Consider the following 24227-nt stretch of genomic DNA (forward strand, 5'->3'; position numbering starts at 1 on the left):
TTACATAATTCTACTAAATACTGTACGTGATTTGATGTTTTAAATTTTAATTTTCCATACAAACAACGATCAACGTGATCGATAAGAAAGTTCCACAAATAATTATTTAAACTCACGTCTTCCATACAGATACATATTTCATATTAGTTAATTCGTCGGCTTGTCACGTTTAAGTGCTTGTATGACATGCTATGACTATTCGTAACGGTATGTACATATACAATAAAACGTATATAGTCTTAGATAAGAATACGCACAGGAGTTAATATATGCATATTTTATTGCTATCAGATAAAAAGTATTTATGTTATTGTCTTCATTTCAAACTTAATCCATAATTACTTCGTTTTAATTTTTTTATGATATTTACATAAATGTACATGTCTGTTCTTACACTTTTGTATTTACTTTTTTTTTCTTTACATGTATATCTCATACTATATAAAATAAAACATACTATTTTAATATTAATTATGTATTTGTAATTCTTAAAAAAAAATGTCAATTTGTAGTTATAAAATCACTTAGCGCAATTACTAATATAAGAAATTTTGTAAAAAATTTGTGTAGTTAGGTAGTAGTGTGTGTTCATTAAAAAAATTCAAATTATCTTGTAGAATCGGATGTTAATAGAAGTATGATTAAAACTTCAAATATATCAACTATATAAGTATTTTAGATTACAGTACAATTATGTTAAGTTTATTTCGAAGCTTTTTCTAACAGTTTTTTTTTTAAACAATTTGGACTCATTTCTAGTAATATATAACGTTTTTATTAAATATAGAAAAAACTACACGCTCATTTATGTAAAATATTTATTTGTAGATGTAGATAAAAAATACCGCAGTCTTGAAGACCGGGGTTGTATTTTTACTCTGTGATATATTATTGTAAATAATTGAAACAAAAATGTTGCAGTTTTATTAGTTTATAGAAAATTGTATACTTTTATGAGTTTTTAAGCGAATTTTCAGAGGTGCATATTATTCATAGTAATATGATCAAAAATGTTTTTTATTCTGTGTTAAAATAGAGGTTTTGGCGGGAAAAACAGTGTAAAAAATTTTACTTAATTTCAGATTACTTATTGAAAATTTGAGTGTATATTATACGTTAATATTTATATTTGCTTTGTGCCTTATATACCTATGTCATTTAAACGTATGTAAGGATTTTTTTAAATTTAATTAATCTTATTTATAAATGCAATGTCTTTGGAAAAAGTTTGACCTAAAGGGTTTATGAGAAAAAATTGTATTTGTAAATCATAATGTAGTTGGTTTTTGAAAATCTATAATAATTAATATTTTAAGTCACATTATAATAAAAAAATTGTTGTTTTATAAAAAAAAATATTTTAAGCATATAACGTGTACAACATTTACAATGCACCTAAATTATTTATATTATGTAGTTTTATGAGCGAACACTGCCTACGACTAGATTTTTTTTGGCAGCTATTTATTATATTTTAATAGTATAATTAGGATAAGAATACAGAAGCATAATAAATACGTTCTAAACTAAGCCAAGTTTTTTTATTAGATCCTTTTGTTAATGTTAATTGAATACGAACAACGTCATCTATCGGTAACATATGGAACTACGTAGGAGTTGATATTAGTTCACTAATTATTATACAGATGGCGCTTTTTTTCTTTCTTGGGTAAAACAATTTAATTTTAGATTATGTGGAGTATAAATATTTTGTCGAAATAGCCTTTATTTCATTTGCTATTAAGCTCAAACTCAAAAATAAGAACATTCATGAATATATATTAGATCCTCCTTGACGCCCACGTATCGACAGGTTGTATATTTTGATTTCACTTTTTCATTGAAGTCATTCAATTTGAAATTTTAAATATAACAGCATAGTGTCTTTTTTGCAATACAGGACAATCCACACGGGACTTTTCATTCAATGACGGCAGATATGACTAACGCCTACCTTTTATTACAGATTACATTTTATCAAATCCTTTATCATTGAGATTTGTGTTCGCACGCGAATCGGACAATTTCATCGAATAAATTAAAAAGAAATGTTTTAATTACATACTGTTAACATTGACTAGCGTTTAGTGAGATCTGTTTGGTGTAAATTCAAATGCAGAATTTAATAGATAACATAAATATTAAAACAAAATAATAACGACTTAATATTTTGATGTGGACTAAATAGTCAAGGATGGCCGTGGACAAAATGATATGGAAGATTTTTTTGGATATTCTTGTATTAGCTTGCGGTGAGTACATAATTTTGTTTAACCAATTACTTAGTGTATAAAGCGATCGTCTTTTTTTTAACGATCGTGTTCTTGTCTTGTCCGTGTGCGTTTATATGTGTAAGAAGCTATGTGAAGTGGTACTCAGGCTTGTAACGTTGACTTTGAAATCAACATTGCTTATAGTAAAATCTTTGTATTAATGAAATCCAATGACAATAGAATTATTTTGTAATAACTGTGTAAAGCGTATAAGCATTAGTTTGTTTTGAAATAAAGCAAGTTTGATATTATTAAACGTTTTTGTGAGCTATTTTTGTTTCAATTGCAATACACAAATACAACATAAAAAACAAATGACTAAATATTTTACAAACTTTACTAATATTATAAATGTGAAAGTAATTCTGTATGTCTGTTACTCATTGACGGTGAGATATGAAACAAGCTTGATTCCCAAGGCAGGACACAGGGTTCTTTATGTATAAAAGCTGACGACCAATCGTTAAAACGCGAGCGGAACCGCGCATGACAACTAGTATTTTATACTGTTAATTTCCCAAAATATTATTGTATAATATAATTTAATTGTACATTTTATTTCACATCACTCATATACAGGGTGTCTGTATAATACATTTGTCTTATGAATCATAAACTTCTTTCCTATATTTACTGTTACTCATTTTATATTTCTACGGTATTCACTTCAGCAATGTTCGTACTACACACTTGAAACCACATAGTATATGTAGTATTACATTTTCCTTATATGTTACCGGCTTACCTCTGAAACAAGGTTATATGGCATTACCTAGTAATTAGATGGGCAATTAAGTTAAAAAATTGTGATGTACGTTTATTTTCTTAGGCGTTAAGGTCATTACCGTCTTTACCATAGGGCGCACGGGGCCTCCGTCCTGAGAGGGCCCCGAAGAACCAACAATTTGTTTCACACGTTTATGCTCACGTTGACTGTTATACATATATTTTCGACATTGTCATATTTGTAAGAAATAACTAACATATTTATCAAAAGGCTAGTGACGATAGTCGATATTAAAAGTTGAAAGCTATAGACGTGCTCTTAGTGATGATGAATAGTGACCGTTTATTTGAAACTATACTTAAGGCCTGGCAATAAGCAAATTATTCGTACATGGTAGTAAATATCTACCAATAGGGCCCCAAATTCATGAGTGCCCGAGGGCCCCAGCATAGCTTGAGATGGCTCTAGTTAGGGTGCGATTGATTGTTTTCTGCAATCGGCTCGCCGTCACATGGACGTTATTCCTGCGCCCACCTCTCCTTGCGTAGCTGTCACTGTCACTAGCAGTTGCAGTTAATTTTAATGTTATTTAATTCAAGTAGATTTTCTGACAAATGATCAAAATATGATAATACATATTAGTGTATTATTGCCGAGATAAAAATATTGATAGGATTGGATGACACTCATAACAATAACGGAAAATAAAAGCATTTTTTTTAATGCTTTAACTAATTGTTATCTAATAAGGCGGCATATAATTGTCGTTTATTACCTAAAACTAGTCGTTTTTCACCTCATCCTTTATTAAGCTAGATATAAAGAAATACAATTATGAAAATAATAAACGAACTTATTGTTTTCTTTTTTTATCATATCTGAGGCATAAAAAATTCCCTCGGACGAAGTAATCCCTTTATAACGTTCTTAGAGTTAATCGCGTAACAATTGAGTGCAATATGAAAAGTAAGAGATTATCTCTTAACAGTGTTTACCTACTTTTTTATTATTGTAAAATAAAATTTTAATGTTCTTCGAGGGCGTTGACCCCGAAATAATAAAAATGACAACCATGGCTCTATATTATCTCAAAACAAACATTCCGTTGCTATCTATTAATAAAAAACTAGCGACCCGCCCCGGCTTCGCACGGGTGTAATGCAGCCACTAAATATACTACAGAATGTCTTACAACGTTCATAGTTTTTCAGTCGTTAGACAATACAAACCGCTATGTCTCTGCGTTTTAAATCTGTAATCTTCGAAAATATTATTTTAAATTACTTGCTGTATTTGTATTTAAGGTACTTAATTGGATAAAGATTAATGCTGTATTGCTTAAAATCGCTTCGAAAATAAGCCATTATTTCTCGTAAAAAGTAAAGGATAAAAAATAGTTATTGTGGGTTATCCCTAAGAGATAGACATATACTATTGAGAACTTTTTAAAGACCTTTTTAAGGTGTACAATACTGTAGTACATTATTTTGATCTAAGTATCTCGTAGGGTTGAGCCAGCATTTGTAATGTAACCGCAAAGAATGTGTTTATTTACGACATCACTTTAAAAACCTCTAAAAGTCTATCTATAAGTGTTAGTCTTTCAGTATTTCTCTATTAAAAAAAACGCATCAAAATCCGTTGTGTAATTTTAAAGATCTAAGCATACATAGGGACAGACAGCGGTAAGCGACTTTGTTTTATACTATGTAATGAGGTTGAATCTTTCGACTGTTACAACATACTTTACACGAGGAGATAAATAGGTACTATAAGTTTTATCACCGAACTTAATATTAATTAATATACACGACTTAATATTACTATGTACTAATATTATCTTTAAAATTAAAATTATCAACTATTATATTGATCGACACTTAAACACGGGGAATATTTATAATTGAAGAAAATTAATATACTTAAATATGGACATAAAAAACTTTGAGTATCGTTTAACGTAAGTAGAATAAATATATAATTTCCTTAGGCAGTGGTGACCACTTACTTCACGGCTCATTTGTGCGTCCCTTTATAACAAAAAAATCTTTTGGCAGATAGCTTAGGAAAAAAAATCTATAATAACGAAATCAGAGGGTACTTTGCATATTGGTCTTATACTTCAAAAATTTTTTTTGATCCTATGTTTTGTCTTAATGCTATATGTCGTGTAGGTTAACTTTTTTTCGATGACGATAATTACGTATATCCTCGCCTTAATCAGAAATAACTTTACGCTATCTGTACTGACGTACGTATTTCCTGCCTTGCTTGTATTCTTAATTGGCACGGGTTCTATTTCATTTATATCAGCAATAATCTTGTCAAAGTATGGAAATCTCTTATACAATATCAAAGATAGTTAAAAATTGTATTTAAATCAAACAATGGACCGTCAAAGTTTACAGCTTCGATACGGAAGAGGCAGTATAGCGTAAAATTGCAACTTCAATGTCGTTAAAATGTTACGTTTACAAGCCAACAGGTACCGATCTTAACTCAAGTTTATGTTATTCTTCGTATAAATGTTATTATACAATGTTTTAGTAGTTATTATTTAATTTGAGGTAGTAATATGGCTCCTAATCAAAAATGTTTATCTGTTACTTGGTGAACTACCACCACCCAGTCACCACTTACTCTACCGTTAAAAATGACTACTCATATTGTTGTTTCGGTTTGAAAGGTGAGTGAACCAGTGTTACTACAGGCACAAGGGGCATGCCTTGTTAGTTCCCATCAGGGATGGCTTGTTAGTTCCCATCAGTGGCGCATTGGGTGTATAATGAATGGTCAATGTTTCGTACAGTTCGAATGTCTATGGACAGTGGTGAGCACTTACTATCAGCTGGCCCATTTGACTGTTCGCCTAACTATTATAAATCAAAGAAAATATATACAATGACATTTGAAAATAAACCTGTACACGTGAGACCACTATGTTTGGCCGAAGTAATTGGCGAATAATTAATTCGGCATTCATCGTCGACTAAGTATAGTTGTAATAAGGTTTCAACTTATATGATACCCTTGCAGAGGAAACAAAAGAAATCAAAGGAAAGTCAAAAAGGCACGGACGCAAAGATAACAGCCAGAGCAATAATTTGTTAGCGCGGTCAATAAAGATATCAAAGTATCAAACGTGTGATCTAAACGACCTTGATATAGCCGGGTATCGCTGCTTCTGTATCAAATGATCTTGTATTTATTGGCACTACTTATTTGATTTAAAGTATTACAATGTCATAATAACATTGAGCTTATCTTTGGATATCATATTGACCAATGGCACGCACTGGTGTTTTATATACATTTTCGCAAAAGTTAAATGAATCATGTAGACGATGTGCATCCATTTTTTTTAGGGTTTACCTACACGTATGGTTCCTCTGTGAGACAACGTGGCGGATTCATTATGAAAAACAAATTCCTCGGCCCTTTACACCTTTTGAGTTAATAAAAATCCTGAATAAGATTTTATGTTGACAACTTCCCCTTCGTCGAATTATTATGACGAATGCATATATATGGCATATAATATATAGAAAACTAAATCTTTGAAAAAACATCATTTCTGAAATAATTTACGAACATAAACTTAATTTGTCTAAGATTCAACAAAATGAGTTTAAACAACTTCAAAATCTCTACAACCGTTTAATATTGTGTTAATTTCGTTTATTGATCTCTAACTGGTTTTATATTCTTTCTCTTCTTTATTGCGCCTTATTAAATCCCAAAGAAACGATGGATGGATTGTGTGAAAGACGATATGGTTAGAAATAATGTTACTTGTGAGATGACGTCCGACAGAGAAGAAGACATGCTCCGCCGACCCCGAGTAAAATTGGGATAAGGGCAGGAGGATGATGATGATGAAAGTAATTTCTTATTAGAAGTATATACTTCAATATCTTGGCAGCACTCGAAAAAAGGTATCCCTATAGTTTGCCTTAGGCTTAGATTATCTATAAAACTACATTTCATAATCAGTCCTGTACTGGTTAGGCAGTTAAAATATGGAATGTTTTAAATACGTTCAAAAACTCCATTAGAAATGACCATCTCTAAAAGCAACTGTATATATTTTTATCATAAATTGTGAACTCAAAAGAAATAAATAAAAAACTATTAGCTCTATGTATTTTTCTGTTCGTGTGAAATGTATACTCGTATGTATGTACGTACATTTTTTATCTGTAATCATTTATAAAACTAGAACAAATCACTCGACAACGTTCTCTAGGAATTGTTTTATCTTATCGTATTACTTAAATAATTACATATTTTTACACATACCTTGAAATCAATTTTAAATCAAATGACTCGTTCATGTGAGTCAGTTGTAATTTACGCTACGATGAACTATCAAGCATTGTTCTTCCATCAGATCATCTTTTCATAATATGGCCTATCGAGATTAGCACGAGCTCTGCTAGAACTACATAGCAAAATATTTTCTGTCAAACATTGAGTGACTAAATAAATTGGCTTACATATAGACTTCAAGCTAAAACTAAACAATTTACTAAAACGACGGGACCGTCTTGAAGCTTATCCAAACCCAACACAAAATATCATCAGAATCTTTTAATAAACAGCGAACTTTTACCAGAAAAATATAGTACATCAATATACACACATGTACAGTCGAATTGTGAATCATTTATTTTTTAGATCAAAACTCACAATGATTGAATAAATGATAATGAGAAAGTAAGTCTGTCTGTGACCTCTTCAAGCTAATGTCACTGAACAGATTTAGATGAAATTTGGCATGGAGATAGGTTGGGTTCCAGAGAAGGACATAGGCTTTTTTTAATTCACTCCTTGAGGGGATAAAATGGTGGGTGACGTTTTGTGTGCTATAGGCAAAATTTTATAAATTAAGCGCGGGTAAAGCCGCAGTTCAACTACTATAATATAATCTTAATCTAAAGATCACCCCCAACATTATTAATTTAACTTTGGCATACCAATATTTTTATGTCCTACACTTTAAACATATATCACATAAACAGTTCCAAAAAGCAAGCAATCTTAACTGACCATCTTATGGAGTACGAACATTTTATAATGGTCATCAGGTGTAGAACAATTCTTAACGTTTTCCTCCTTTTTTTCAGTGGGGGTACCATTGCTGGTCTTGCATCTATTAGTTGAACCGTACCACCGCGGTTACTTCGCCGACGATGAGAGCCTGAAGTTACCATATAAAGAGCAAACGATATCCGAAGCTATCCTAGCGGGAGTCGGATTCGCTTTAATTGTTGTTACGGTAAATTGATATTACATTATATGTTACAATATATGAATTTTCTGCTTTAAGTATTTTTGTACAGTTTTTTTTAAATTATCTGTAAGGCTCCAATTGTACGAGTTAAAGACGAATCTAGCGGATATTTTTCGCTTTCTTTCGTCTATCTCACTCTCACTCTTCTTTTGTTCATATGTTATATTACCTTTACATTTTATGACAGACGAGTTATTAAGTCATCTTATAATAATTTAAGAAATATCACATATTTGGAAAAAGTACTAACAATCTTTACGTAATAATTATTAACATGAAGTCCATAAATATATACAAATAAGAATTAAAATAGTTATTGTATAAATAAATACCGCGTGGAATGGTGGGAGGAATGCTTGCAGTATTTCCCCCTTGAATCGCAATTCCGATCCTCTGGACTAAAAACGAACCAGCCCTCCTGTCACCAGCGGTGGCAATAAGGCGAGGTGTTATACTTTTAATGAAGATTTTTGCACTACTCCAAGGGCCAAGTGTATCGACAGCAAATGGGACAAAGAAGTAAAAAATAGTAAATTTATCGATATCTAAGTCCATCACTGTCTTTAATTAGAGCTATATAATATACATAATTTTTGTGGAAAGACAGTTGATATTGAACAAAGCTCGGAAATACCAACACCTTTAGAGAAATCCGATCACACATCTGACACATCACTTCACGATGTGGCCGAGAGCATTTCATTAAATGGGTCTATGTCATGAATCACATCGTCTGAACATCAACGCTTCATAATCAATCCACGTTTGGTAGTAGGCACGGTAGGAAAAATTGTCTATGCCTAAACCTCTTAGGATAAATATAGTATTTAACAATACGCCAGGACGTTATGTTAGAGTAGAGTCGGGGGACTCTGTAGTAATAATCATAATTATACTTATACTATATAAGTAAGTACTAACTAAATAAAACTAAGAACTCAATCGTGTACTTATACAAATGAGTGTCTGCCTATAGACAGCATTGTAAGAATTATACCGACACTTACATCGCCAATGCGGTGCCATACACGGAATCTAAGATCTTTTGTAATCTGTGCACACACAGCTAAACTGTCATTGCTCAATCCGTCACCAAATACAAATCATCAATTTATATATTCTATTCGTTAAGAATATTTATATATTATTTAATAAATATTACGTTTTAAAAGAATACACTAATTCTATCTGACTTTGTATTAAGAAATCAACAATAACATTGATTAGTTTAAATGATAAAAAAAAACAAAATACGACCAAATTTGTATGACTCAATAGTATGTCAAAAACACACAAGTTTCGCGCCAAAAAACCCAAGCGTCAGTGGCAGGTGATCATGATTTTTTTTTTAATGGATAACGCTACAAGGTATGGAAGCATTAGGCGGTAAAGATATACTGTTATAAATAATACGTAGATATTAATTATAATTAAACATATATATAATACACTGGCCTTTAAATGATTCTTATTTCTAGGTTGTATTAATCGAAATAGTTCGTGACAAACAAGGAAAAGGCGTTGGGGAGAAGTTCCTCTCTGGCTCATTGATATCAGGTTGGCTATGGGAAAGTTATACGGCTATTGGCGTGTTTGCTTTCGGCGCGGCGTGCCAACAGATGACCGTAAACTCAGCCAAATACGTCATTGGAAGACTAAGACCTCATTTCTTTGATGTAAGTTAGTTATTTTTTATTTCGTTACTAGCCTTATATGTTAACAGCACATTTTTTACAATGTCAGTGTTCTCATCCACAATCCACAACAGCGCGATTTTTAAGACAATTTCTTATCCGAAAATCCACAACAGCGCGATTTTTGAAACATATTCTGTCTCACACAATAATTCTGTGGTATCAGCTTTCACCGGTGGTTTTTCCAAACCGATACAACATGGGAACCTTCAAGAAAAGAGCCTACACGTTTATTAAAGGCCGGCAGCAAACCTGCAAGCCCAGTATTGTAGATTTCCATGGGCGGTGGTAGTCACATTCCATCGGTTGAGCCTCCTGCTCGATTGCCACCTATTTCATAAAAATATATTATTATTGTACTGATTAATATATCCGTTGGCAAATTCAAGAGTTCAAGATGTTGTTATGATGGTGAGTCGAAATACAAATCTCACGTCTGGCCATTACAGAGCTATTAAATTCTGTTCTCTCATTAGCAGATCGGAAATCTGAATTTACATTCACTTGAGTCAGAAAGGACCTGCAGCCAGAGTTCCTATTGATATTTCTACGGCCGTAACAGATTCTCTCATGGGACTATGACGGCAAGAAAAAGAGACTCAGGTCTCAAAATCTACTATAACACGAATGCCTCCTACTAAGTTAAATATGATAGTTCAAATCTTGAAATAACGCTAGGCACCACTGACTTTGTAACAAACGTTGTATAGCAATTTTATATTTACACAACGTTTTGTCTTCCTACAAATGTCAAAATACTAATGACAGAAAAATAAACTTCGCAAGTAACTTTATAACGCGTGTTAGAAAATTTTGTACGGATTATCTAAGACTTGAAAGATCTTCTCTGAGTTATGGTGTTTGCAAGGAATTGGTATATATAATATTTATATGATTATTGCACTAGGATTATTATTGATAACTAAACAAAAAACAACAAAATATTGATAATACAGCTCTAGTACTGTGTCCCTAATTGTATCAGTGTGCGTTAAATGCTTCTTGTCACTTCTTGTCTAAAAGAGAAATTTTAATTTATATACGAGTGTTCGCTTTGAGTATGTTGTATTATTATTGTTATTGTACTATTGTGAATAATAATATATATTTATTATTATTTACGTTACGGTATTAAGCGTTACTAAAAATAACATGTGCTGAGTACCTAATAGTAAATGCATGTTATAAATAATTCCTAGATAAGATTTATTACTTTTAAAATACAATGTGAATCGATAAGAATACAATGAGAAAGTGAAAAGCAACTATAAAATAACACACGTAATTGTTCCAAGTACTAAATTAATTATTATTATAAAATATTATATTTTTCTCAAAATTAATTTTACTGTTTTGTTTACCATACTTTATTTAGTGGTAGGGCTTTCGATTTACCTGTCTGTGTACGTACCAGCCAAGCATCACTGATTCTTCCGCTAAACAACAGTACTAGTATTGTTGTGTTCCAATTCTTTATATAGGGTTATAAGTCCGTGTAATTACAGATGTAAGAAATGGTTTATTTTGCTTAAGCACCGATGTCTATGGGTGGTGATGATTTACCATCAGGTGGCCCATTTGTCAGTCTGGCTACCTAATATATAAATATTCATATATAACTCCATACTACGGTATCATATTCACCATATTCTTTCTCTGTCAAACTAATAACATAAAGCGATAATTAAAGAAAAACAGCTGTCTAAAAATTATGATCTCAAATGTTGTTTAAAACTCTTAACATCGGATTGTTTTAACTTCATATAATCCGTAATATAAAATAAATATTATAATTTTTCCAGGTTTGCAAGCCATACACCACAGCGGACTTGAACAACTCTGGTTACATCCAAGACTTCAGTTGTACGAACACGAACGCAGCTCAGCTGAAAGACATGAGGCTGTCGTTCCCCAGCGCTCATTCAAGCTTCGCAATGTATACTGCTATTTTCTTCATCGTAAGTTATTATTTCCTAGCATTTAGGAAAGTAAGTAAGTAAAGTGAGGATGCTTGTTGTTGTTGGTGGTATGTTCATCCGATGTCTGGTCCCAGGCCCGATTCGGGCGTCCTGAGAAGACGCCCGCTTTGTCGGTCGTAGCTAGTTAGCTAGTGTAGTTCCTCGGAGTTCAAGCTTACTCCACAGCATATTTCATCAAATTCTATGATTTTGCCGTGAAAGACAGACAAACAGAGCAACTTTCCTATTTATAATATTAGGATAAATTATTTTAAAAAAATCTGGTGAAATAAGTTAATTAAAGCTGTTTATGCGGATAATACAATTATATAAGTGTCAAAAATATAACTTCAAAGAACAGAGTTATTTTCGTTTCTTTTTTATTTTTTCTTTTTATTTTATGCCTAGGCGGAGCGGCATTTGGCCACTTGATCGTCAGTGGTCTTCGTCGCCCATAGATATCGGTGCTGTTAGAATATAATATAAAAAATATGCGTTATTTTCATCACCAATACGCTATCAACCTTAGGAATCAAGATGTTATACTTGTGCCTTGTTATACTGGCTTACTCAAAACGGAAACATAGTGCTAGAATATCGGTCTTGCACGAAGCTATTCCACTAACTTTCTCAATTACTTCATAATTCATATAAAATGAATTATCATTTTTAAACAGTTCTACGTACAAGTTAAAGGCAGATGGCGGGGATCAAAGCTGTTAAGGCACGGGATACAATTCGCTGTACTGATTGCTGCGTGGTACGTTGGACTGTCGCGGGTGGTAGACCACATGCACCACTGGAGCGATGTTGCCGTTGGCTTCGCTGTTGGTGCTCTTTACGGAGTTATTGTGGTAGGCTATACATCTTATACCAAAATATAACAGTAACAAATTACATTGAGTATTAGATATATTACTATATAATATAAAAAAGATGCTTGTGAAATATATTATAGTTTTGCTACATATTTTATTTGGATTTTTTAGGAAAATTAAGTTATTACGGAGTCAAATACCATTTTTCTTAATCTGTAAAAATAATAAACCTACCCTGTGTAAAAAAAATAGCAATTCTAAGATTCTATCACCAAAGGTTGTCTGTGAGAGATCACTATAACGATAAGACCGCCTTTGGTCACCATTTATCTAATATTATGTATTCATGCGTTGTGCAATAAAGTTTTTTAAATAAATAAAATAGCAACTCTGATATCGTCTTAAGCGATAATTTTGTTTCTTCTTTTAATATGCGGGAATAGTAAAGCTTAAAGCAGATATATGTAGATTTCCTTACGATGTTTAGCTTTACTAGTGAGAACGAGACTTAAGAACAAATTAATTCCCGCCCTACTCACTCGCTTCAAATATTTACTATATTTTAATTCTGTTTATTTCTTCTTTTCAGTTTGTATATATATTGAAACCTAAGAAGTACGGACTTCCCGGTACTTGGGAGATCACTCAACCAGAAATCCTACCGAGACCGGTGCTCTCTCGGTGATCTCCTAAATGGATGAAACGTAATATTTACAAAAGAATACACACGACTTAAAACGAGATTGACATTTAAAATGTAATTAACTGGATAAAATATAACTGCGTGCAGAATGTCGGCAGCTTCTATTAGATTATATTTTTTAAAGTGCTCTTAACATAATTGTACTGTCGTTCATTGGTTACTTATATTGTCAAGCGCTACTACCGACCAATGAATGGTCATTTGAATGGTCAAATGATAAATTTAGTGAGCTGATTTCGACCAATGTATTAAAAACTAAAAGTATTACAATTAAATTATTTATAAATAGCAGTATACTTCTATAGAAAATTGTTAAAACGTAATAAAATATATGTTAAAGAAAAATAAAATGCATCCATTAAATGCTTTAATAATACTAATCACTAAAAAGCTAAAGTTTATATAATTTCTATTGATGTCATGAAAACTAATTACGTATTTTATTGTAGCGACATTTGTATTGATTGGTTTTAACGAAATATAACAAAACCTTCGTAAGACCTTAACGACTCGTTTATAATTTCTAACGGATAAACAGACGGACAAAACGAACAACCGCTAATAATACTTGTTCATTACGTTAAATTACACTTATAGCCTGTAAATTTCCCACTGCTGGGCAAAGGCCTCCTCTCCTTTTGAGGAGAAGGTTTGGAGCATATTCCACCACGCTGCTCAAATGCGAGTTGGTGGAATACACATGTGGCTGAATTTCGTTGAAATTAGACAAATGCAGGTTTCCTCACGATGTTTTGCTTCACCGCCGAGCACGAAATGAATTATAAACACAAATTAAGTAATGAAAATTCAGTGGTGCTTGCCTGGGTTTGAACCCGAAATCATCGGTGAAGATGCACGCGTTCGAACCAATGGGCCATCTCGACTCATAATAATAATTGGTCGCTTAACATTATACAATGGCGTTACTGTTTATCGTCGAGCATAAATATCATCTCATATATTTATTGCATTTAGTATATGGACTAAAGAAGCATTACTTTTAGAAATAAATATAAAATAAACTTACGTGTAAGTGATCAGTTCGAATTTACAGATTAACATATAAATGTTTTCAGGGGGTGAGTTGTTAAACAATGCTCTAACTTCGAATGTAAACCAATAATGATCATTGTTTAACTTTACATACGCAAACAAATTTCGAAAACGTTTTACACTTATAGTTAGCACTTTAAATAGTAAAACCTTCTGTCAACGTAATGGCTGGCAAATATACAGAGGCAGCCTGGGTAGGTTCTACCCTACATGCTCTTAATCACAGTTCCTCAACCGCCATTTAATTGATAAAATGAATATATATACTGAATATAATTTAATTTGTAATAAATAGTACAAAATTCGAGGAATTTGTAATTTAAACATACATTTTAATACGTAGTAGTTTCTTCCGTAATAAAGGATTGCGTTTGGGAGCCAAGGATTTACTAAATGTTATTGTAAACTGTTTTCTTTAATAAAAAATGTACATAAATATTTTACTCTGTGGTAGGGCTTAGTCCAAGCCCGTCTGGATAGGTAGCACCCACTCATAACATATTCTACTGCCAAACAACGATATTTAGTATTGTCGTAATCCGTTTGGACGGGTGAATGAGCCAGTGGAACTAAATACAGGGTCATAGCATCTTAGTACCTAAGGTGTTTTATTAGTAATGCAAGAAATGGTTGACCATTTGATCATCCGTCCGCCGACGTAACTTGAATGACGTGTTGGACACTAAGGTACGTTAGAATACAAGATTATTAATTTCCAAACGAATTTACTTGTGTGGAAGGATAAGTGCAATAAATATAATATTTTTTATTATATACTTGTTTGAAAACTATGTACTTAAATTATTATCAGTATTGTTATAGACTTAGATAATAAGATGTATAATAAAAATTTTATTCAAAATCAATTTTTGTTATTTTTTATTATCGTAAAATAATGTCATCCTTTTCCATATAAACCGCGCTACCATCGACGCGACGCTTCACTAGAGCGCCATTCAACTTCCATTGACACTCTTTTCCAACATTAATAAACAAGATGGCGCACCATACGCCGTCAAATTTATAATTCATTATTATAACTGTTATTGTTTAATAAATATAGTCTTTCTTAGTAGTAGTATGTAGTTCTTAAAAATAAGCTACGCTTAATTCGATTGTCGATTCGATTGTCGAATCTGAATAATAATTCGTATTCGGATTCGTACAGAAATTAACTTTAACCCCAATGGATACATTTTAAAATATTCATAATCATTTAGTACGCTTATCAATAAAAATTAAAATATACTTTATTCAAGTAATTATATAAAGAATTGCCATAAGGAAAGTTACCACCGTTTCGGAATGTAGATTCTACCAAGGAGAGCCGCCAAGGAACTCAGTAGTTATTATTTTCCAACATTAACGATACACAGTTATACTTATCAGTTAAATACAATTAATTTATATAGTATATATCTAGCATCAAAGTGCTTTTTTTCATCTACATAATTTTGTGTTGAATAATATGCCTTATTAATTAATATACTTTTTTATTTGTTATGAATCGGCAAAGATAAAAATATCTACGGAATTTTATTACAGAAACGAGTACCTCGCCCCAAGAAGGATTTATTGACTCAGCGGTGATGAAAACTTGGCATTATAACTTATCCAGACGTCTCTTAAGCAATGATTATCACTGATTCTATCAAAGTGCTCAATGTTATTGTGACCACACATAAAATCGTTGTAAATATATGGTGACGCAACTGTAAGCAGTCCTACTTTGTTAAAAACATCCCGAAAGGAGTATCTAGTTCCGAGACTATGTATTACCAAATTCTCATGCTACTTTCATACGACCTTCATTGACCACTTCAAGTGACCACGAGTAGTCTTGTGTTACATAATACTATTTTAACACCCTGACCTACAGGTTGCTCTACAGAGTGACCATGGATTTGAATCGATAAGATAACTTACGAAGATGTATTTGAATTATGTTAACATTGTTGTAAAGAATGTTAACATATGTAATTCAAAATGTCAAACATTTGTTGTCCGTGAAAACGTGTATCGCAACTTTTAGGCGAAGAGGTTTGAAGTTCTTTAAGATTTTTTTTCTAATAAAAATAAAATAATAATACAATTTTGACGCTTCAACGTTTTCGTTTTCACTGACGACCTGATATAATAATCGTTATTGTGATAAAAAACGCAACATCAATAATAATTTAAATAAAACGGTTTACTGACAAAAACTAATATTAAATAAGTTTTCTTTATGTCATATAGGCGGACTGGTAAAGGGGTCATCTAACGGTAAGTGCTCACCACTGCCCATACATGACATTAGTACTGTAAGAGAAATGAATAGTTACTCAATGGACAGACAACCGGCTGATTCAACCCTTCAAGCCGGAACACAACAATACTCAGTGCCTATTTTTGTTCGGTGGTAGAATATATGATGAGTGGGTGGTACCTACCTAATCAGGCTTGCACAAAGCTTTACCACCAAATAAACAATACAAGTCCGACCTGGTAGATTTGAATTACCTTTTCTGTCCACAGACACTTATCGACATTTTAATATTTATTTTTGTTCTCACAAAATAATGGTCACTCTAATAGTACAGTGACCACGTACATTTGATACAGTGATTCGATTAAATTTTATCAATACGATGCATTAATGGTCGCGTTGAAAGTGCATACTTCAAATCAAATGGAATCAAAGTCTATGTTTATGTTTTTGTAAACAAACAAATTAGTTGTCTTATGACGCTTCGTATCTTGTACTTCGATAACACTAAGCCGTTCTATAATAATTATAAACATTACAGATATATACTCGTAAATTGATTTTAATTTACAATGTTTTCCTATTTATTTGTTCAATATTTACAAATACAAACATACTCATATGTACACACTCCGTATTGTACAATATATTATTAAAAAAAACAGTTATCAATAAAAATAGGATAGATGTACAAAGGAGGTCTCATTGCTAAAATGTGATCTCGATGATGACGGTTTTATTGTACTGCCCAACTGAAACAACCTCTAAGACAAACCGATATAAAGGGAACAAACATAAAACCTTAAAATTCTGCGCGTTTCGAGATAAAATTAACTATATATATAATCTAAGAAGTAACGCTTCCGAGTTTCGCTTGATTCAGAAAATCGGAAATATCGACAACCGAAGTGGTCTTGTTGTATAATAACTTATATTATACTAATAAACAACTATTTTTATCTGATATAACGTTGGTATAAACTATAATCACTTCAACAATTCAGTCAATTTTATAATGCTATTTTATCTATGGTACTAACATCATATCTTATTTTTGTCTTAGAGCTCGTATCTTTAATGCACTTCGACCCCAATGGATTGTTCCTGATTTACGTCTTCCCTTTATGTCAGATCTGATTATATGTCTGATATTAATAATATGATGTTGAAGATTAATTACTAATAATAAATAATAACATTAATTGTTGATACATCAAATTACATAGGAATTATACCATAATATTACATTAATTTAATCAAACGTTTCAAAAACGAATTCCTAGATTTAAGATATATTAGTATATTCAAATTATAATAACAATTTTTACCAGCCTTGCACAGATTGACATATTAAATATCGAATTTATTTTCAAATATTTACAGCTGCTTGCTTATATGTCGGTTATGATTATTATTATTTTATTCCGCCAATAACTCTTTAAATAATTAATTAGCCAAAATTGTCAGCTGCATTAGTAAATACATTTTGTGTATAGTTAAATAACCAATATCCATTAAAAAATACCAGAATACTTACTGCAGACCATTCATACAAAAAACTCTTATTTAACTTCGTGAGCCGAAGTTAAATAAGAGTTCTTACCATTACACATAAAATGCAACTGAAGTATGTCATTTGTAAAAAGATGATACTACTGTCATTAGAACGTATCTAACCAATGACTGATTCTTTTATCTTCTGGACCGATTTATTTTACTTTTGAAGAAAAAGTTACTTTATAAATTTATTAATTCTTTAGTTTGTCACTGATGGCAAAAATATCTTAGAGTTTAATAAATATACAATTAATATATGTAATCATAACACGTGTCGATAAATATATATCGATAATATTGTAATTGATATTCATTGAAAATTATGCATCTAAAAATTTCTATATATGCAAGAAAATTTCGACCACACGGGATACAAATATGTAATAACTAATTTGAAATGTTAAGAAATAATGTCAGCCCTAAATCACATCAAGACACACCCATTTTGCTCCAAATGATAAATTAATTGTGACGTTTCATCCGATCATGTTTTAGTTTAAATTAATTTTATCAAAAGCTTGACATCAACGAACTCATTAAGATACGTTGTGATGTGCAAAATAAAATATATATATATATATAACTCTATCATAAACAAAGCCGCTTTCTTGACTTATGAGGTTACGTTAAAAAACGGGAAAAACCATTTAAATGGTTGATGTTTCTTGAAGGGTGCTGTTTTGGAGCCAATCCTTCTTGGGCATGATTTAGCTGTTGGTATGGTTTCCCACCATAATGCGATTTGTTCAGGAGTTAGCTGCTTTGGGTGTGATAAAAGTGCCACTGACGGACTCATAAACTGCATCAATTTTCAAGACGCCTTTGAAATAAACATTTTATTCAAACTTTTTATACTAAATTGAAACCTATCATTTGGCTCGTTAACGTCATAACAGCGTAAAATTTGCTGTATTCATTCATGTTTAGTCATCATATGCCTAAAAGTATCAGTTGCTAAAACTAAAATATCAGCGGAATCATCAAAAAATACTGCAGTATCATTATTAGCAGCATTAAGTTCCCCTAACTTTAAAAGTTTAATACTTTGCTTTCTTATAATAGAAAAAAACAAATCATTTGTTTTTAACTACATAATTGTAAACATGACTTATTTAATAATAAGTTCATATTTCGCTTTAACTTTAAAAGTAATTAATACCAAAAATTAAATTAGATCGAAAATTGATCCTTGTGAAACACTTTTTATTGTAATAAAAATGTATTGGTGTTATATTGAATGAAACCCTTTTTATATAATTAGTCAGGTGTCAATGATATTGTGTAGTTCAATGACTGTATTGTAAATAAATGATTATATTTGTTTATAATCTTTTAACTAAATATAATTTTATTCAATTGTATTTTTGACCTGGCATTTTTATTCCTTAATAAACATCTCACATGAATTAATGACAGCTTTTGTCTCTTTATATTAAAATTGTTTTTATCGAAACAAAATGTAAAATATAATTTTCTTGGTATATCTTAGCTCTCTTCCTCCCTTTTGATGTGCCCCAGAAGGGAGAATAAGACAAAGAGATTAAAATCATAAGATATATATTAGGCCCCATTGGCTATATAACCAATGACTAATGTTAATTATATTACTTGTCTATCGGCGAAGACTACACTGTTAAGTTTCTCATTTGCCAGTCTTCATAATACAGTTAAAAAGAAAGAGATGTAACATCCCCACTTTTAGTCTCCACTAGCAACAGCAGTTCTGGATCATTATTCGAAATTATGATTCATCGGATTGCATCTTTCTACGCGACACGATTTTTAAATAATTTGTTTATACATATATTCGATTAAATATTTCGTCATAAATGTTCATGATTGCTTATTAAAAACTACACTATGTAAAAATGAGAATAATTATATTATACAATTAGTAAGTTCATTATAGAGTTGAGTGATGCAAGATTTAATCACATAATGTTTGACGTCAATAATGATAAATTATACTAAAATAACCGACATATTATTAGATAAAATATACTGAAATATCCGCACATGTTGGTCTGTTTAAGAAAAACAAACTATGTATGTCAAAAATATACTTATCAACAATATACTTAATGTGCGCTAATTGTCTTAACACACGACTAAACTGTCTTAAATTTGATAAATAAGTATATTTGTATCACCTAAAATATCGTTACTGAATGATAATATTCAATTTTAGCAAACTTTAACGACTGGGCTGTTGCTACGTATAGGTTTCCCTTTGTATATATTTTTTCTATTTATTATGAAACTTAAATTTAGGTTTATTTTCAAGGTCAATGATTAGATACTAGTTTTATGTTTCATTAAAGAAAATTCATTAATTTTGTTAAGCTTTACAATATTTTCTCAGAAGTATTTTCTTTTCCGACCCGAGGTGACATTTTTCTTTGAAATTCATAAAGTTTAATGTTGAACATAATTGAATTTTGAAACATTGGATGTTATGTTTTAAATGCACTGTCTTATAAATACATCACGCACTGACTTTATGCAGTTTGATAACAATAATTTTTAAATTATAAAAATACATTTCGTAAAGTAGCAATTATATTCACTCGATGCAAATATATGATAAAAAATAACCATTAATATTATATTTATTTTAAATTGCAATTATATTGTAAAAGTAAGATCGATGACATTTATATATAAAAACAATTTATTTATTGGTACAATTATCTATTTATTTATTTCAGCACATTGACTATATATAGTCTCCTCTTAGTAATAAGAATATAGAATTATTTTATATGCTTTCGAATGTCAAGTCCGTTATGACGTAAAGAAAGAAGTCGGATATTTAATTAACTATATGTAACTGGCGATTTCCCGTGTCTTCGTCCGCGTGAACTTTTCAAACCGATAAATGTATCCTATGTTTCAAAATTTCTCCATACAGAATTCCATCTAAATCGATTTAGCGGATTATCAGAGGAGTTATTTTGTCTTACGCTATTATGCTTTGGGGTAACGCAGCCGCTATCCATGCTGTATTTTTGCTTCAGAAAACGGCTATTCGCGCAATCTATAACCTAGGAGCTTAAGAATAATTGAGTTATAAATTTAAAAAAATCAAGATCTGATTGTTGAAGTCTGAAGAAGAAATCTGTTGCTTCTCATATTCTGTAATGTTATGTATGTACGGAAAAATATTAATTTTATAAGAAAATGTGATACTCATAACATTGGTACAAGGAAATAACACAAACTTGTTACTCCTGTTACTCGACTGCATACAGTCAGTAACTCTTTCGTGGGACAATGTATACGGTTCTACAACAGAATACCACAAAGAGTTCAAAATGCCCCTGTTGCCAAATAAAAAAAAAAAATTGTTAAGGAACGTTATGATTGATAGCACACCTTGGAAATGAGACGATCGCCTCTTGGCTATTTCTATTCATATTCAATATATGAATTTAATAAATTTGACAAAAAAAAGACCCGCTGAGTTTCTTTCGCCGGTTTTTCTCAGGTCAGGGTATTTTCTTTTCTGAACCGGTAGTAGTGTTTAATTTGACTATCAATTAATAAGTGTAATGCTTCCATATTGAATAAAGGAATTTGGGTTTGAGTTTGAGTTTTCTCATTTATAATATTAGATACTTTCGGCCCGGTACGTGCTTCGCTACGTATAAAGTGATATAATACCAAAATGAGTTAGAACATCAATTCATTCCTTAAAAAAATTTATTTACTTAATTGCTAGCTATTTAAAAAATTAATTCAAAACATTTGGATAAACAATATTTTTGGTTTTTCCATTTTGAGTGTGAATAAACAAACGGCTGGGGCACCGACTCTGGAACAGGCAACATAAAGTTGGCCGTGTTAAAAACATGATTCTTCCAAATTCACACCACAAACGTGAAGTGTTTGCCCTTGGACCTTGTTGATGGACATCGCAAATGATAAACGAACAGGATATTTTAATCGTTTGAACTCGAATGGCATATCAGTTTGAATCATAAGGATACGTGGTATCAAACAAACTTCACCTTTAGATTTACCAGTTAAGATCGTAGCTTCGATCAAATTTGGCAATAACTTTTTCACTGTCAATCTGGTGCCATTACACAGTTTTGGTGGATTAATATTTCGCAATAATATAATTAAAGAACCAACTTTCAGATTTAAGCAGTGCGGTGGCATACCAGCCGGTTCCAATGAATTTAAAAATTCAACTGGAAAGTTGAATGCCTCATCTTGATTCATAGCACTGTCAATTGATTTATATGTCGTGAATACACCTGGCAGTTTCTCTTGAATTTGAAAATTAATAGCATTGATATGAATGTTCGTTGGTGCTAAAATGGCGCGTTCTCTCAACCAATCATGATTTATATTATTCTGAAGAAGATTCGGAAAAACACATTCAATCAATTCATCTATCGATTGCATAATACTACAAAAATTGTTCGGTATAGCCATATAACCATCAATCCATTGGTCCTGTCGATTTGTATTTTTCCATCACCAATTTCTAACAATTGTTTTGAAAACTCATGGGCAGCTGGATCATTTTGTAGGTTAATACGCATATTGATGTTTAGTGTCAATTTTTGTACACATCTCCAAAGAACTGATGACTTCAAACAGGCATTTATTTCATCAGCAGGAGTTGATCGAGGAATGACAGGCAATGTTTGATTTCAAAGTTTTTTATTAAAGATTTAATATCAAACCGCCACCAAAAAGCTGTTGAGTACCACGAAAATCTTGCATTGTTCGATTAAATGCTTCTAGTGATTTTTTAGTCGCCATTGTACACTTATCCCATAAAATAATTGACGTTAATCGCAGAACTTTTGCCATAGCAGAATTTCTTGAAATATTGCAAATTGGAGTTTCAATCATCTTTCGTGTTACATGTAAACGTAATGAACAGATCAGGTCGACCATATTTTCGTACATAAGACATTGCGTCTTATGTACGAACGAATATGCACATATTCGTTAATATGCCGTGGGCTACCAGTAAACGAAGATGGCAATATAGTCAATCGCCCGATGTCATTTACATTAGCATCATTCGCTATCGCTTCTTGCAAATGAATATATTCTTCGGATCTTAATTTTGCTCGGTTGAAACGAATAAAATTAAGACGTTCAGTTTCTATTTTGGCATACATATCAACGATGTACTGATGATATAGTTTACCACATCTCAAGATATAATTTTGTGCTTGTGGACGAACCATCAATCAATACGAAAAAAAATTCATGGCACTAACTGTTTTCTGTATATGTAGACCTGAAAATAAATGCAAAATGTGACTTTGGAAAATGAAAATGTCAACACACAGAAAATAAGATAATTAATAACCGGTTTGCAGATCAGTCATTGGTATATTGATATGGTAGCCATCGTCACCAATGCAATATTGGGTATTTTAATGCATCATAACTACGATGAAGTTCCGAAACACGCTGCAATTCCTCATTTCTGCGATGAAGAACCTGCGGATTTACCCACGTGAAATTTATAAAACTTTAACTATAGCATATAAACCGTCAACCCCCATGTTAAATAAATAGGAGTGAATTCAAAGTAGTAAAAAGAGTAGCAGTCTATGTCCTACCCGGAGACTCAAACTATCACTACACCAAATTTCATCTAAATTGGTTCAGTGGTTTAAGTGTTAATAGGTAACAGACAGAGTTACTTTCGAATTTATAATTTTAGTGTAGATTATGGACTAAACATTTTTGTATTTTTTTGCAAAAGAATTATTTACAGTAACGCCTTAATTATATACAAAGGAACATTAAAAATATTTTGTTTACACCCTTACATTTGTGGAGTAAGCTCCAAACCTTCTCCTCCAAAGGGAGATATGTATTTGTTTTTTATTACCTATATATATATATATATTATAGTTTGCATTATA

At 31.5% G+C, this 24227-nt stretch overlaps 2 protein-coding genes across 2 annotated transcripts in view; both read left to right on the forward strand.

Annotated features, from left to right (window-relative positions):
- The window catches only part of LOC113400186 (putative leucine-rich repeat-containing protein DDB_G0290503), a 364402-nt gene that overhangs the window by 187824 nt on the left and 152351 nt on the right, over positions 1 to 24227 (forward strand). The window lies entirely within an intron of this gene.
- On the forward strand, positions 1971 to 13760 carry LOC113400195 (putative phosphatidate phosphatase). The gene is made up of 6 exons (XM_026639675.2): positions 1971 to 2252; positions 8127 to 8278; positions 9772 to 9969; positions 11790 to 11945; positions 12623 to 12799; positions 13353 to 13760. The coding sequence occupies exons 1-6, from the start codon at positions 2195 to 2197 to the stop codon at positions 13446 to 13448; spliced, it is 837 nt and encodes a 278-aa protein (XP_026495460.2). The 5' UTR covers positions 1971 to 2194; the 3' UTR covers positions 13449 to 13760.

This window comes from Vanessa tameamea, chromosome 18, assembly GCF_037043105.1.
Source record: "Vanessa tameamea isolate UH-Manoa-2023 chromosome 18, ilVanTame1 primary haplotype, whole genome shotgun sequence".
Lineage (NCBI taxonomy): Eukaryota > Metazoa > Arthropoda > Insecta > Lepidoptera > Nymphalidae > Vanessa > Vanessa tameamea.